The 17,690-nt window shown below is 46.3% G+C and overlaps 1 protein-coding gene across 2 annotated transcripts; it reads left to right on the plus strand.

Moving 5' to 3' along the window:
• The first annotated feature begins 1,835 nt into the window (after nt 1–1,835).
• On the plus strand, nt 1,836–16,706 carry BTBD3 (BTB domain containing 3). 2 transcript variants are annotated; one of them, XM_040429939.1, is made up of 5 exons: nt 1,836–1,930; nt 11,406–11,664; nt 11,838–11,928; nt 12,528–12,646; nt 14,496–16,706. In XM_040429939.1, the coding sequence occupies exons 2-5, from the start codon at nt 11,522–11,524 to the stop codon at nt 15,526–15,528; spliced, it is 1,386 nt and encodes a 461-aa protein (XP_040285873.1). In that variant the 5' UTR covers nt 1,836–1,930; nt 11,406–11,521; the 3' UTR covers nt 15,529–16,706. The 2 variants fall into 2 exon arrangements, with proteins under 2 accessions (XP_040285873.1, XP_040285872.1); XM_040429938.1 differs by lacking the exon at nt 1,836–1,930 and having other exon boundaries at nt 11,348–11,664.
• The last annotated feature ends 984 nt before the right edge of the window (nt 16,707–17,690 follow it).

A 17,690-nucleotide genomic window follows, 5' to 3' on the forward strand; every position in this document is an offset into this window, starting at 1 on the left:
GGGGGGCGCACTGCGCCACCAATGTTTATTATACTGGGGTGATGGGGGGGCACACTGCGCCACCAATGTTTATTATTTTGAGGGGGGGCGCACTGCGCCACCAATGTTTATTATATTGAGGGGGGGCGCACTGCGCCACCAATGTTTATTATACTGGGGTGATGGGGGGGCGCACTGCGCCACCAATGTTTATTATACTGGGGTGATGGGGGGCACACTGTGCCACCAATGTTTATTATACTGGGGTGATGGGGGGGCGCACTGCGCCACCAATGTTTATTGTGATGGGGGGGTGCACTGCGCCACCAATGTTTATTATTTTGAGGGGGGGAGCACTGCGCCACCAATGTTTATTATATTGAGGGGGCCGCCAGACGAAAAAGTCGGACATGTAGTACTTTTAGTCTGGCGGCCTCTCACCCCATTATAGTCGATGGGCACAGAGCAGCGGCACGGCGAAGTAGTGGCAAGATGGATCTGACGGGGTGAGCAGCCTGTCGGATCCGTCCTGCTGCAAGTGTGAAAGTACCCTTACTAATGAGCGCTTCCATCATGGAACGCCCATTAGTACAGCATTTACCTCCACCGCTACTTGTGCTAGTAAAAAAAAATATATATTACGCCTACGGTACCTCCACCTCCATTTGCTGACGCTGTGGAGAGCACTCCCTGCTGACTAGAAGCTCAGGACAGGACCTACAAGACGCCATCACGTTAGAGCACCGGTCCTGAGCTTGCAGTCAGCAGCGAATGTTCACCGCAGCCAGGTGAATGCTAATTTTTTATTTTTTTTTGCAAAAGCAGAGAAGGGGGGCACTACTCTTACTGGGGGCACTAATGGGGACATTATTCTTACTGGGGCACTAATGTGGCCATTACTAATTCTGGGACTTACCCGGGGCGCTCCACTATAACGTCAGAGCGCCCCACGCGCATGTATCACATGATCGCATGGCATCTTTACTGTTGGCGTTCAGCTCGGACCTTCACCTGACTGCAGACCCTGGTATGTGGACCTTTAATAAAACTAGTTGAGTACCCCTGGTATAGACAGTGCAGAAAACGGATGGAACAGCTGCCAGGCCTGGTCTGAGAGAGCGATCTTTACTAGCCACAGGAATGGGGGCGGCATGAAAGGAAGGGGTTGCGAAAGAATTACTGGGGGCGGGGGGCCCCATTCAAAAATTTCCTGTGGGGCCCAGTCATTTCTAGCTACGCCACTGATCTCCAGCCTCCTCCAATATACAGTCCCATGTAAATAACATCTCTATCTATAGCCTCCTCCAATATACAGTCCCATGTAAATAACATCTCTATCTATAGCCTCCTCCAGTGTATAGTCCTATGTAAATAACATCACTCCTTTCCTCCAAGCATGGAGGGAGTATAAGAGAACTTCAACTCCCAACATATCCCAGACTCTCTGTCGGCCTAATAAGTGTTCCTCCACACGTCCAGCCACTAGGGGGCGGCTGCCAAAAGCCAGGAAGAAGATGGGCAACCCCTTTAAAGTGACGTAACCTTTAATTACTCTTCCAGGCCCAATTGGTTCTCTCGTTGTCATGCTGCTTTCACCTCAGTGCAACACATCTTATTACTGAGATAAACTACTACAACTTTCCTAAGCAGGACCGGCGCCCACCACCGGCTCTGCCTCCTCCTCCTCCTCCTACCACACAACGTACTGTTTACGACCGTCACCTCACCAGCCAATCACCATTCTCATCTCCCCTGTCCCCTTACTAGGTGCAGCTAATAGCTGCGATCTGATTGGCTGCGGCGCGCTGGCCGTTCACCTATTGGAGCTGAGCCTCTACAGAGGGCGGGGCTTACGGCAGAGGGTTGTTTTGCTGGGTTACCGAGTCCCGGTTTCCGGTACTTCTGTCGGTTACCGAGCGGCGCCCTACGGGCTGGACGGAGAGAGAGAGAGGTAGGACACTGGTATCTGCACTCAGGACTGGGAGTTCATGGTCTCATAGCTGGGGGAATATGCTGTAGATTGAGGCATCAATATGGCCGGGTCACTGGGATCTTTGCCTTGAGCTGGCTGCCGTGTGCCGGTTCTGTGCTGCTGGCACTTGTAGTTCTACCTGCAGCTACAGCCTCCATGAATGAATGACCTATTCGCTAGTAGATCTGGTCCGTCCTCATAGAGGGGGTGCTCCCAGAATACAGCTGGTGGGATATACAGTTCTATCAAGTATGGAAGGCAGGATTCACCCGCGGCGGCGTTACCGTCTGTTCACACAGAGTTTACTGACACGGATTTTGGTGCAGATTCTGCACACAAAAAAAACCTGAAAAATACTTTCAAACGATCTCCATTGATTTCAATGGGAAAACCGCTTGATAACTTACCGCACACGGTACTGCTGTTTTCCCTGCTCGCAGTTTTAAAAACCAATGCGTGAAAAAAAAAAAATGCGAATTTCTTGGTGAGGATTTTGTGTCGAATCCACATCTAAACGTAATATTGAAATGGGCAGGATAAAAAAAAAAAAAACATCAAAAACCAGGTCGGAAAGAAATCCGCATTTGCGTTTTTCCTTTCCGGTCTTTAGTTCCGTCATAGGATCTCAATACCGGAGGAAAACGCTTCAGTTTTATCCCCGTTCATTGTCACTGGGGACAGAACTGAATGGAGCAGAGTGCTCCAGAATGCATTCCCATGCCGGACAGAAAAATGTTGCAAGCAGCGTTTCTGAGCGCGTCCTGGGATGTGGAACAAGACGGATCAGTGATGACTCGCAATGTAAGTCAATGGTGACGGAGCAGTTTTCTCGGACACGAAAGAAAACGGATCCGTCCCCTATTCACTTACAATGGTTTTAGAGACAGATACAACCGGATCCCTTCAGCCGGTTGTATTAGGGTTCATTCACGCGTCCGCAATTTCGTTCCGCATTTATTTCCCCGGATACGGAATTGCGGACCCGCACTTTCGGGTCCGCAATTCCTTTGCCGGAAAAAATAGAACATGTCCCATTCTTGTCCGCAACGGAGCGCACATCGCCGATGTCCGTGTTTTGCGGATCCGTGGATCCGCAAAACACAGACGGACGTGTGAATGGACCCTTATCGTGATTGATCCAGCAAAAACACTGGTGTGAAAGTAGCCTAAGGAGTCAGAGGAACTGGAGGCATTTTATTTTTTATTTTTTTTCCTTGAAGACTTTTTGCTAGTCATTTGACTTTCTCCAGTAGAATGGCTTGTACAAAAATTCTCCAGCTTTTGAAGGGATTTTCCGAGATGTTTTAACTGATGACCTGTCCTCTGGATAGTATGCAATGTAGATCGGTCGGCACGGCGGTGCACGTGTCCTAGGGCTGGTGTCCCATTTAAATGGCAATAGTGAAGGACCGGCACTCACTGTTAGTTTCTTTTGAAATGCTCGTTTATTGCCACATATTAGTCGCACGTTTCGGCATGATCTGTGCCTTCCTCAGACCGTCAAGAATCCCCTAAACAAGTACATTTAAATAGCCCTCCAAACAACAAACTGATGACGTCACTTGATGATGTACTTGTTTAGGGGATTCTTGACGGTCTGAGGAAGGCACAGATCATGCCGAAACGTGCGACTAATATGTGGCAATAAACGAGCATTTCAAAGGAAACGAACAGTGAGTGCCGGTCCTTCACTATTGCTGTCCTCTGCATAGGTCATCAGAGTCTGACACCCAGGACCCCCGCCAATCAGCTGTCCGAGAAGACATTGGCGCTCGCAGTAGCACCGCGGCCTTCTCTCTGCTTTTTCTAGGCCAGTGACGACACGATCATCGGTCACGTGGCCTAGCAGCAGCTCAGTCCCATAGAAGTGAATGCGGCAGAGTGCAATACCAAGTGGTGTAGAGGAGCGCTGCTGCCTTCTCAAAACAGCTGATCGGCGGGGGACACCCACCCATCAGTAACAATTCTCGGAAAGCGCCTTTAATACTTGTGATTGAACTGCCTCAGGAGAGGTGTTAGAACAGCATTGTAAGCGTCAGAATAAAAATCGCATCCAAAAACCCCCCACAAGGAACCCTAAGGCTAGGTCTACATGACGACATGTGTTGCGTGACAGATGGGGCACAACTACACTGCAACATTTGTCGTGCGACAATTTTTATAATGATAGTCTATGGCGTCGCACTGCGGCATGCTGTGACTGCGACACGACAGTCGCAGAAAAATCCATTTGGAATGTTTTTTTTGCAACTGTCACATCGCAGTCGCAGCATGTCGCAGTGCGACGCCATAGACTATCATTATAAAAATTGTTGCGCGACAAATGTCGTCGTGTAGACGTAGCCTAAAGTGGATTCCACAACACACAAAAAAAAACTCGCCCTTAGGCCTCATGCACACGACAGTATTTTTTCACGGTCCGCAAAACGGGGTTCCGTTGGTCCGTGATCTGTGACCGTTTTTTCGTCCGTGGGGCTTCCTTGATTTTTGGAGGATCCACGGACATGAAAAGTGAAAAAAAAAACGAAGTCAAGTTTGCATTGAAAATGATAGGAAAAACGGACACGGATCACGGACGCGGATGACAATCTTGATTGACTTGAATGGGTCCGCGAACCGTTGACCGTGAAAAAAATAGGACAGGTCATATTTTTTTCACGGCCAGGAAACACGGATCACGGATGCGGCTGCCAAACGGTGCATTTTCCGATTTTTTTTCCACGGACCCATTGAAAGTCAATGGAGCCGCGAAAAAAAACGGAACCACGGACGCGGATGCAAACAACGGCCGTGTGCATGAGGCCTTAATGTGCATTTTTGCCGCAGATTTTCACTGCAGTTCTCGGCCTTTGCAGCTCATAGAGTGAAATCTGCAGCAAACTCTGCGACAACCCTGAAGGTAACACATGAAGATTTTACTGCGGCTTTTGCTACAGAAGACATCAGATCGGCAGTGGGAATGCCGCGCCGTATGGCCATAGCCTCCGTGTTGGAGGGTTGAAGTCCATGGTGAATCCTCTGTAAAATCCGCTGCTGCACCTGGACGTTCCCAGGAATTGCCATTGGGGGAAGTTCAGCAGCAGCTTGTATTCTGCAGCGACATTGCTACGGCCTTCATTGCTTTGTAAAGGTTGAGAGCCTGCCGCAGAAATGGACCCGCTGCGGTACACTTCTGTTTACGCTGTGTTTTTTTTTTCTGCAGTGTGTGAATGAGATTTTTGTAAGTCCCATCCTCCTCACTGCCGCTGTACTCCGCTGCGGCTTCGCTGAACACATTTATATGGGCAAATGAGCCTCTAGGAGCAACGGGGTCCAGGTATGTGCTATTGTTGTAGTCCCTGTACGATGGCACGCGGAGTCCCTATGGTGTGTTATGTCCATGTGCCGCCATATGTGACCCTGAGGCGCTGTTTACCCCTCTAGAAGGAATGAGGCCGAGCGGCAGAACCTGTATACACGGCTGCGTGCCTGTGTAAATGGTAAAGGAGAGAGGGTCTTCTGTGTGAACTGGTTGTGGGGGGACTCTTGCCTCCTCAGTGCGAAGCAAAAGGAGACTATATACCATGATAGGGAGATCCCTTAGCCTGCGCCCTAACATTGCGATGATGGCGGCATGTGGATGTAAACTCGCCCGCAATGGCCGCAGGATTTTGAACAAGTCTGATGTCATACCTTTAACCCCTTAAGGACCCTGAGATTTTCCATTTTTGCGTTTTCGATCTTCACTCTCCGCCTTCCCATAGTCCTAAGTTTTTATTTTTCCATTCACATAGCCTTATGAGGGCTTATTTTTTTGTAGGACAAGTTGTATTTTCTAATGGCATAATTTACGGTTGCATATCATGTAGTAGGAAGCCGGAAAAAGAAAATTCCAAATGGGGTAGAATTGGGAAAAAACGCAATTCTGATAAAGGTTTTCATTTTTTTTTACACAGTACACTATGCGGTAAAATTGACCTGTTGTCTTCATTCTCCAGATCAGTACGGTTACAACGATACCACACTTTTATAATTTTTCTTACTGAAAAAATTAAAACAAAAACAAAAAATGTTTAGAACCATATTCTTACCCCTATAACCTTTTAGTAGCTATGTGTACGGGGCTGTGTGAGGGCTCATTTTTTGCAGGACGATCTGTTCTTTTCAATGATATCAATTTGAAGTGTCTGCGACTTTTTGATCACTTTTTATAAAAAAAATTATTGGGTAGTTCAAGTGACAAAAAATTGCAAATTGGCTTTTTTTAAAAAATTTTTCCCTGTTACGCCATTTGCCGTATGCCATTAATATTGTTATAGTTTAATTGTATGGGCATTTTCGCACGCGCCGATGCCCATGATGTTTATTTTTTTTTTATTGGTTAAGTATTTTTATTTTAAGGATGATTTGAACTTTTAGGTTTTTATTTTATATTTGTAAACTTTTTTGTTACTTTTTTCCCTACTTTTTTAAGTCCCCTTGAGTGACAATAGATTGCCCATTGTGTTCATTGATGGCTATATAGCCATCATTGAAGACTTAATTTGCACTATACCAATACAATGCTGCCACCTAGTGGCCTGTATTGGTATAGTCTTGAAATAAGGTCCAAAGCCTGCTTGAGGCTTCGGGCTATTTCATAGATATCACAGATTCCCCGATCTCAGTCGGGGAACGTGCGCAACTTACGCTTCTGGACTGATCAGATGCCGTGGTCACATTTGACCACTGCATCTGAAGGGTAAAGTGTATGCGATCAGCCTTATTGCTGATCGCATACATGTGCTGCGGGTCTCTGCTATTTAAAATCGTACATATACGGCGGAGGTCCTTAAGGGGTTAAAACCGAGCGGGCGCCGGTCACCTCGGGTGGGTGGGGTTAACATTAGCACACTTAGTGAAGACTGCATTATATGTAGGGTCCGTGTTCCATACTGTTCTCTGTGGTAATATACAGTATATACACAGACATAAGGGCTTTACTACAGCGTTTATGTCTCTTCTTTGAGAACATTCTCCTAAATATTGGCTCAGCCCCCCCCCCCCCCCCCCCCACGTGGCTGTCAGTGGGGACATCATACAGGGGCATTGTGACGTATATGATTTTAGGTTTGCTGTAAACCACTGTGAGGAGGGCATCAGTGATCGCTTGGTGTGTGTTCTCATTACTGGACCCTAGCTGGTGTATTCGGCTGCATCTCATGGACTGGCCACCATATTCATTATTCACATCGGCTTTGATGCACTGACCTTTGGTCTATGCCAAGAAACATGTCACATGCATCATTCTTGTCCGTTTTCCTTCCGAGACCCATTCAAATAGATGGATCCAGCACAAAACAGACACCCCCAGCCACCAGATGGACTCCCAAATACATCTGAATCCGGCCTTAAAGGGGCTGTCTCACTTCAGCATGTGGCATTTATCATGTAGGGAAAGTTAATACAAGGCGCATACTAATGTATTGTTATTCTCCATATTGCTTCCTTTGCTGGTGGATAATTTTTTTCATCCCATTATACACTGCTCGCTTCCATGGTCATGACCACCCTGCAATCCATCAGAGGTGGTCATGCTTGCACACTGTAGGAAAAACCACCAGCCTATGTCTGCTCTCACAGTCCCAGCACAATGAGAGGCCGGCGCTTTTTTCCCTACAGTGTACAAGCACGACCACCACTGATGGATTGGAGGGTGGTCGTAACCATGGATACGAGCAGTGTATAATGTGATGGAAAAATGAATCCAGCCAGCAAAGGAAGCAATATAGATAATACCAATACATTAGTAAGTGGCTTGTATTAACTTCCTCTACATGATAAATGGCACTTGCTGAAGTGAGATGAGACGACCCCTTTAAAGGAATTGTGCCGTCAGAATGAAAAAAAAAAAAAAAAAACAGTACTAGGGCTAAAACCAGTACTCGATTAAATTGAGTAATTCGACACAAAAAAATCCTCAATGCAATTCTTTTGCATTGAGGATTCGTTTGTGTCACGTGACCACGGAGTGGGAGTGAAGCGCTTGCTATTACTCCCGCTCCGTGGTCTCCCGCTGGCCCGCAACACAGGAAAGGATTAGATACAGCAGTAAACTCCATCCGCTGTAAGGACCTTCTGACATCATAGCGTCATGTGATATTGGAAGCCTCAATTTAGGGCCAAGCGCCTCACAGTACATACCATCATATATTACCCCGCTTCTATACCTGGAGTCGGCTTCAAGCCACACAAGGTCCTTTCTGTGCATGGAGTTCAGACAACCGATCTAGGCGCTCCTCGGGCACTATCACGTGACTTGTGAACGCACCTCATCAAGTGCAAGGGCAGCCTCATCCCCCAGAGCTGAGGAAGTGGTCACCAAGGGCACTCCGCAATGTCGCAACGTACTCGCTCATTAAAGGGAGTTTTTTATTATAGTAGTGGATGTACTGATGTCTCTCTGCAGTACATCGGGCATGGCAGTGCCAGGAGCAGCCAGGTACCATCTTCCAGCACCACACATGCCAGATCCTGAAGTTGTGTAACATCTCCATTTACATCTATTTCATGTCTGTAGTAGGGCATGTTCACAGGATTCGCACATCTCACTAGAAAAGGACAAAATCGCACATTTCTAAATCCGCCCAGCAGGTCAGTTTCTACATGGAAAACGTCTGCACAGTGTACATGAGGTTTGTGTAATCTCGCACACTCCGCTGGTGCTGTATTACAGGAATCTGCACTGGAAAAAACGCACCTATTCCCGCTACGTGTGCAGGCGGCCTAAAGCAGCTGTACCAAGGCTCAGTCTGCTCCTGGCATTACTAGGGCTGCCATAGATGTGCATGGGTCCTCTGGTGGTTTACTTCTGTTGGGTTCCTTACAAAATCATGGCATTGGACTTGTACGGAGAGATTTTATCTTTTAAAGGGGTTTTCCGGGATTTCAATTTTGGCCAGGATAGGTCAGATCGATATCAGATCGCCGGGGGTACGACACTCCGATCAGCTGGTTGACGAGAAGGCCGTGCTCCATCGGAGTGCAGCCTTACCTTTATTGTTTACCTGCTCGACATCGCAGCGGTCAGCAGGTGTAATTACAAGCCGTCCATTCACTTCTATGGGACGGCTCTGTAGTATGCACTGGTATAGGAAGGTGCCATCCCATTGAAGTGAATGGGACGGCTTGTAATTACACCTGCTCAGCACTGTAAACAATGAAGGGAAGGCAGCACTGGCATGGAGCGCGGCCTTCTCTTCAACCAGCTGATTGGCGGGGGTTCCGGGTATCGAACCCCCGATGATCTGAAATTGATGACTTATCCTGAGGACAGGTCATCAATAGTAAAATCCTGGAAAACCCCTTTTAAGTGGTTCTCCGGTAATAATGCCATTTGACCACTAAGCTGAGGATTCACACTTGCCTGCTCCCCGCGGCTCCGGTCCTCTCCACTGCCTTCAATGTCTCCACCTTTTGGCCCCCGTCTTCAGCCTAAGGATGGGCACATGCTCTGCAGCAGCCAATGACTGGCTTCAGCAGTGATGTGACCACAAACAGCACGTCACTGCTGAAACCAGGCATGTGTCCATGCAGAGCCAGAAGAAAACGGTGCAGATATCAGAAAATGGAGATCTAGAGGACCAGAGTGACGGGGAGCAGCCAAGTATGAATCCTTAGCTTAGTCGGATGGGCTGCTGGCACTTTGTAAAATGGCATTATTACCGGAGAACCCCTGTAAAGGGGTTGTCTCATTTCAGACACTGGTGGCATATGCTAGCGATATGCCATCAATATCAGATAGGTGCGGGTCTACCTCTGGGACAGGCTCCTAACTTCGAGGGCCTTGTTCTGGAGAGCATCTGTGCATGCGCGGCCACCCTCCATTCACCGCTGTGGAGCTGCCGAACCTAGCCAAGTGCGCCCTTTAATATTGCTTGGAGGTTAGAATATCTGCGTATATATGGCACTCAAGAGAGCCTGCACGGCAGTATACAGAGGCCGTAATGTCTGTGGAAGCCGTGGAATTTCCTAACTGATTATCCCTGGTCCGATGCACTTATCTGCTAAATTATCCGTTTTTCTGGATTATCAAATGCCAGTTTAGAGGAATTGTCCTGTATCTAGATGGGCTTTCAGGGGTTAACAAGTAACAGGAGCAGTAGACGGAGGACCTCCCTGGACAGAGATCAGTCACTGTGCCGTCAGCAGAGCTTCCCTGGACTATAAGTCACAGTAGGTATGGATTGCTGGATGCGGTGTATAGGGCGAGGAGCGCTGCTGGGCAGTACTAGATCTACTCCATCCCTGTCCTCCGAAACCACTGTGGGAAACCCTGCTTCATAATCATGATGGCCCATGAGTGATGAGCAGCGCCCCGCAGACGCTGATCATACCGGAGAGATCTTACTTCAGCCTTTAAAATCAATTCGACTCTGATCCGTGAAATAAGATCGGTCGTGGCAATCTGCCTGCCTGCCCCGTATTCCCTAAAATCCCTAAGGGGGGGGGGGGGATGGAGAGAAGTGACAGTTTCTATCATTTCTGTGCATCTTGTTTGCAGAAATTCACACTTTTCTTCCCTCCCGTCTCTTGCACGTCTGCCACAGCCATTGGCCTAATTAGCAGAGCTTAGTAATTTGGAAGTCCTGTCAGAGCCCATTATGTTCGCTGGGAACGGAGCGGATTAAATCAGAGGCACTGACCTCATCTCCTTCTCCGAAGGCGAGCGCGGCCCTAGTAAAACACGAAGGCTAATCTGTTTTATTGTATCTGTAGTATGCATAATATATTGACTTTTTTATTTTATTTTATATATATAGATTTTTTTCTTTTTTTTTTACCCTTCCTTTAGAGCTTCAGTCTTCCCTGTACCAGTTTAGCTTGCCGCCTGCATGTTTTCCTAGCTGATTGTAGCCCCCCCTGTATACCTTTAACGGAGGGACGATGTATATCACAAATACCGGAGCTGTGATGCTTGGTCCAATCATTATCTGTGGCTTCAGCTATTGGCTCGGAGCTATTGACTGTCTGACACCATCTGCAAAGCTGCAATCTCTACTTTCTTCAGACGCGTTCGGCACACGACTGGAGACAGCGCGCGGAGTATCTGCGCTTTAAGCAGAATCTGATCTCGTTAACCTAATTCCCTATAAGACATGCAGACAGCTATACGCACCGTCCGTTCCGCTGCCGCACAATAGGTGGCCCAGCTGTGCCGCGTCTGAAGGGAATCAGCTAGGAGACATGCTCGGAATAGATTTATCACATCAAGTGCTGGATCAAACTTGAAGTCCCATTTCTGCACGTAGAGGGGGGAAAAAGTCTCTGCTTTTTAGTTTTTTTGTATTTTTTTTTTTTTTCTGTGTGGTGTACCTTTTTAGGTGGATTTCTGGGAGATTCGACTTTTTTTGTAAAGCTGCATGAACTGAAATACTGATGGTCGATGCCAAAGAAAAGAACATGAAATGTCTCACTTTTTTTTTGATGCTTCCAGAAACGGTCAAGAATCGGTCCAAGAAAGGTCCCAAAAAAGCGAGCTCCGGCAGCGGCAGCAAGTTACCTCCTGTTTGCTATGAAATAATTACATTAAAAAACCGAAAGAAGAAGAAGATGGCTGCTGAGATTTTTCCGAGCAAGAAGCCAGCCAACAGCAACTCCAACTCTGCGCAGCAGTACCACCAGCAGAATCTGACCAACAATAACACTATCCCGTCCCCAAACTGGCAAGGACTCTATGGCACCATCCGGGAGAGGTGAGGGGGGGGGGGGGGGGGGGGCACTAGGGGGTCATCCATACGACTTCTTATACCGATATGTTGTCCCGAATCAATATGATGTGTAGTCAATGGATTCCCTGTTAATTAGGAAATGGGGTGGTGAGTTGTGATTGTTAGAAATGTTCATTTGAGCCATTTTGACTCTTTAGGAATTCCGTGATGTTCAATAACGAACTGATGGCTGATGTGCATTTTGTGGTGGGACCCCCAAGTGGGACTCAGCGATTGCCGGGACATAAGGTAAGCGGGATATTAATGTCAGGTCCTCTTCCAAAATGTGACAGAAGATTTTTAGTAGGAATATTTGATAGGCATGCTGGTGGTATTTGTGTAGCAGAGCTGAGCTTGTCACTTAGCTGAGCTTGTGCAGTGGGATAACTTGGTGAGTTAACTCAAGGCATTTAACTGCAGTCCTATGTAAAACTAGATAAAGTCATGATCTCACAATTAGGGCAAACTTACCTCTGCATATCTGTGTACTCTCTGTCTGTCTCTGTTCCTGTGTGTATGTGGCTTTCTCTCTGTTACTCTCTACTTTCCTTCTATCAGTCTTGTATATATCTCTCATATATCTGTCCTGATGTATATTTTATCTAATCTCTCATCTCTATCTAATCTATTTTAGATCTTATATCTATCTAATCTATCGTCTATGTATCTAATCTATCATATATGCATCTAATCTATTGTATATCTAATCTAGCATACATGTATCTAATCTATCGTATATCTATTTTATATCTATCCATCTACCTGTCCCCTATGTATATATGATACGTTTTTCTAGTTGGTGCTATTATACGCACGCTCACCTCCCGTCTTGTGCTCCTCATTACCAGTATGTCCTGGCTGTCGGGAGCTCGGTGTTCCACGCAATGTTTTACGGCGAGCTTGCGGAGGACAACGATGAAATTCGTATACCAGATGTTGAACCTGCTGCTTTCCTTGCGATGCTGAAGTAAGCCTCATCCCTATATTATAATCATTCTGTTTGTGTCAGTACTCACTGCAGCTTCAATTAGCAGAATCTAATCGGCATCCTTCCATAGGCGCGCCACCGCTTTTAGCAAATTGCCGGATGCTCTTTGACCGCGGGCTCCGGGGCTTATTAAAGTCGTTATTTTAACTTAGCTGGAATCTGGTTTAAGGTTTATGTCCGTATTTCTCTCCGCTGAACTTGTGCGAATATTACGAGGCGAATATTAACCCCTTGATGAACTGGACGAGGCGAATATTAACCCCTTGGTGAACTGGAGTCCCGGCACTCCGGTCCTGAGGAGGAAGCTGCTGTTGATATCTAGGAAAGCTCCATAGAGTCCATACATCCTCTGTATGTAGTACAGTGTGTGTGATTGTGTACAGCGCTGCAGATATGCTGGCGATATGCCTATATGTTATTAGGTTGTAAGGAAGGAGATTATTCATTCAGTATATTGATGCAGTAAGCGGAGGGCAGCCTTATACATGCAACCACAGGGAAATGGTGCATGAAACTAGATCCGAGAGCAGCGAGCATGCAAAGAAGAAGAGTTCAAAATGTCAGACTTCTGCAGTACAAATCAGTTCTCACTTCAAGTGTGAAAGTAGCTGAGAACGGGTATGATGGAAAACGTCCATCTGTCTCCACTAGACGTAGCCTACCCAGCAGCAGCATGACATTGACCTCTCTATGACATGGTGCATCCTGTACAGAAGCACCATGGTTCCCTGCACTAACTGGGGGTGATTATGTAAGAACCCAGCTAAATAAGGTTACTACCATTACATAACGCTGATCATTATTCCCCGTTGCTTATATAGCAGCTGCATATTCCATAGCGCTGTACAGAGATTGTCTTCAGTCCCTATCATAATCTCCGACCCCTTGCAGTTTCATGGAAAGTCAAGTAAGGCTAGTTTCACATCTCCGCAGAGCTCTCCAGCAGGCTGTTCTTTTCGGATCCGGCACTGCCAAAAAATGCCGCTTGCCCGCCAGACCCCATCGACTATGATGGGGTCCAGCAGAGATCTGACCACTACCCAGAAAATATTCTGAGAATCCCCGGCATTCTCTGCCGGAACAGCCGGTCGCAGATTTGAAGGCAGTAGGGTGGGAGGAAAACGTAGAGCTCTGCAGAAACCCACACAAACATAAGGAGAATATATGAACCCCATGTAGACCCTGCCTTTGATCAGATTCAAAATGCAAATCATTAAATCACCATAATCATAACCCTGTGCCTTTATTTCACTAATGAAAGAGAAGGAAACGAGGAAATTCTTCATGGTGAGTCACATTTGGCCATGTGGGCGACTGTATCGTACTGGAGTACAATGTAGAACGTCCTGTACAGCTTTCTCGTTTTTACCACGTTCATAAGTTATATTTGCTTGCTGCATGGGTTCATTTTCTTCATAATGATATTTTCTAAATTTGCAAGAAAAAAAAAAAAAGACCTTTTTTTTAGGACGTTCGGGAGGTTGCTCAAGTTATGCTTTAAGAAAACAAGATGTAGGTTCAGGTTGTAATTGGAAAGGGCAGATATATTTGTAAGGTTTAGAAATTATATTATCAAGACCCTAGGTCTACGTTGGGGGGGAGTACATGCCATGTACTCCCACAGTGCTCATGCTAGGCAGCAAAGTGTATGATCATAGCCTTGAGGGCACTTACCTATAATTTGTCTGAGCTTAGGAGCACTGCTCTAGCAGTAAGTAGTGATCTGTAGTTGTCCTCCTTCTCTCCGAAGTGCTGTATAGCCTTAGATCCACTGACCAGAGTCAATCTGTTGGGAACTCTTTGTAACGTGCTGTTTTTTTTTATGTAGGTATTTGTATTGTGATGAAATTGACTTGGCTGCTGATACCGTTCTGGCAACTCTCTATGCTGCTAAAAAATATATCGTTCCCCATCTTGCCAGAGCTTGTGTCAACTTCCTAGAGACCAGCTTAAGTGCAAAGAATGCCTGCGTTCTCCTCTCTCAAAGCTGCCTGTTTGAGGAACCTGATCTGACCCAGAGGTGTTGGGAAGTGATTGATGCTCAAGCAGAGCTTGCTTTGAAAAGCGAAGGTTTTTGCGACATTGACTTTCAAACGCTTGAAAGCATCCTCAAAAGAGAGACCTTAAACGCCAAAGAAATAGTTGTCTTTGAGGCGGCTCTCTGCTGGGCCGAAGTGGAATGTCAACGTCAAGAGTTAACTCCCACCATAGAGAACAAGAGGAAAGTTTTGGGCAAAGCGCTTTACTTGATTCGCATCCCAACGATGGCCCTTGATGACTTTGCTAATGGCGCGGCGCAGTCCGGAGTGTTGACTCTGAATGAGACGAACGACATCTTCCTTTGGTATACCGCAGCAAAGAAACCAGATTTAGAGTTTGTGAGCAAACCCAGAAAGGGTCTAGTCCCTCAGCGATGCCACCGATTTCAGTCCTGTGCCTACCGTAGTAACCAGTGGCGCTACAGAGGCCGTTGCGACAGCATTCAGTTCTCTGTGGACAAAAGGGTATTTGTTGCAGGTTTCGGCCTCTACGGCTCCAGCTGTGGGTCAGCTGAATACAGCGCCAAAATTGAACTGAAACGCCAAGGGGTGATTTTAGGACAGAATCTAAGCAAATATTTTTCTGATGGATCCAGCAACACGTTTCCGGTCTGGTTTGAGTACCCCGTGCAAATCGAGCCAGATACGTTCTACACGGCCAGTGTGGTCTTGGACGGCAACGAGCTGAGCTACTTCGGACAGGAAGGAATGACTGAGGTGCAGTGCGGAAAAGTAACGGTGCAGTTTCAGTGCTCCTCAGATAGCACGAACGGCACCGGGGTGCAAGGAGGACAGATACCCGAACTTATTTTCTATGCTTAATTAAAAAAAATATATTGTAGAGTCTAACGGACCCATTGTGCAATGCTGAGGATGAGACTAGACCGAATGTGATGTATCTGTATAAAGCCTCCTCTATCTAATACTGTACATGTAAAGCACTTTCTATAATAGTTTCTAAACGTAAATCATTAACCTGAAGATTGCAGGAGAGAAGATATTTTGATAAAAGCTTCCGATCTTTAATTTTATTTTTTTCCCTCTGACTACTCGGGGTTTATATTGAAGCTTCTTTCTAAAGCCCATTAAACAGATAATACCTACTTAATAGACTATAGGAAAATCTACTAAACTGACAGACTGTGCAACGCTCCCACAGCTCCTCATGAAAACTGATCCCACGAGAAATGTTTTTTTTCTTTTTTCATCCCTTGCAGTCGTAAATGCCCCTCCCCCACCCTGTCAGCACCGTTCCTGTGTACTCTTATAGCATCGCTCTTCATATATTATTCCATTCCGTATTTTTATATACTGACCAGGCAAAGCTGTATTTTACAGAGAATACGTGGCTTGACTCTACATCATTTAAAAGGAGCCTCCAGTCCAAACCTAAAATTTGACTAGACGCGTCACACATGTAGTCAGCAAACCTCCCCTGTTGGATTCTAATCAGAATGGCCTCTCTCGTCTCAGACTTCCCCCATGCAGAGTGCTGTAGGAAAGTTTAAAGGGACACTTACGTCAGAAAGGGCTAGTTAAAAAACAAAACTCGGTATTCATGGAAAACGTTTTAGATTTTTGAGTCATTTTTTTTTGTTTGTTTCAGCAGTATTGGAAATTAAACACAAACTATTGTCTTTCAGCACAGAGAGATAGGGACCCCTCATTCAGTTTACTGCTGCTGTGAGGGAAGATGTTATCTGCAAGAATAATAGTAGATGTAGAATTGGGATAGTACTATGATAGCTCTGTTCTTCTCCTGGTAGGCCTAGATAAAGATACAGAACATTGTACTGACACATCAGTGTGTGATGCTCTAATTGACTCACTCATCCCGATTCTGTCTTTGGCCGCAGTGGTGGATGGTCTGACTAGAAAAGTCAAGCCAGACTGTGTGCCATGTTAAAAGTTCAAACAAAGGAGGAAGTTAAAGAGTCAGGACAGGAAGTAAAATACATGAATTATATAGATATATATTCACATTTAGGCCTCTTTCACACTACCGTATGGCTATTTCAGTGTTTTGAGGTCCGTTTTTCCTGGATCCGTTGTTCCGTTTTTTTGTTTCCGTTGTGTTTCCGTTCCGTTTTTCCGTATGGCATATACAGTATACAGTAATTACATAGAAAAAATTGAGCTGGGCACAACATTTTCAATAGATGGTTCAGAAAAAAATGGAACGGATGCGGAAGACATACGGATGCATTTCCCTATGTGTTCCGTTTTTTTTGCGGACCCATTGACTTGAATGGAGCCACGGAACGTGATTTGCAGGCAATAATAGGACATGTTCTATCTTTGAACGGAAATACGGAAACGGAATGCATACGGAGTACATTCCGTTTCTTTTGCGGACCCGTTGAAATGAATGGTTCCGTATACGAAACGCAAAAAACGGCCCGCAAAACGGAAAAAAAAAACGGTAGTGTGAAAGAGGCCTTAAAGGGACTCTGTCACCACTTTCTAACCCCCCCTTTTAAAACTATTGTTCTCTCCATGGCGCCCTTGTGATTACAAAGGTGTTGTTATAACATAAATTCGCCGTCTCGTTTTGATAAAAATACCTTTTATCTAACCTGTCAATCTTGTGGATAAGGTGCCCAGGGCGTTTCTGAAGGTCTGAAGCTGCCGCCCGCCGTTGGTGCCCAGCTCCTCCCCTGATCCTTTCAGCGCGGCCTGAATGTAAAGAAATCCGCCTCCGGCTCTCGCTGTGCGCACACGCGGGATCTTTGAAAAGGAGGAGGGGGCACTGAGCGAGAGCCGGAGGCGGATTTCTTTACATTCAGGCGGCGCTGAAAGGATCAGGGGAGGAGCTGGGCACCAACGGCGGCGGTGGCGGGCGGCAGCTTCAGACCTTCAGAAACGCCCTGGGCACCTTATCCACAAGATTGACAGGTTAGATAAAAGGTATTTTTATCAAAACGAGACGGCGAATTTATGTTATAACAACACCTTTGTAATCACAAGGGCGCCATGGAGAGAAC

Source organism: Bufo bufo, chromosome 4 (genome assembly GCF_905171765.1).
Source record: "Bufo bufo chromosome 4, aBufBuf1.1, whole genome shotgun sequence".
NCBI lineage: Eukaryota > Metazoa > Chordata > Amphibia > Anura > Bufonidae > Bufo > Bufo bufo.

Excerpts from the sequence above, each read along its gene's own strand:
- BTBD3 (XM_040429938.1), top strand. The coding sequence starts at position 11,348 with ATGGTCGATGCCAAAGAAAAGAACATGAAATGTCTCACTTTTTTTTTG. Across the intron at positions 11,665-11,837 it reads TATGGCACCATCCGGGAGAG|GAATTCCGTGATGTTCAATA; the intron begins GTGAGGGGGGGG and ends TTGACTCTTTAG. Across the intron at positions 11,929-12,527 it reads AGCGATTGCCGGGACATAAG|TATGTCCTGGCTGTCGGGAG; the intron begins GTAAGCGGGATA and ends CCTCATTACCAG.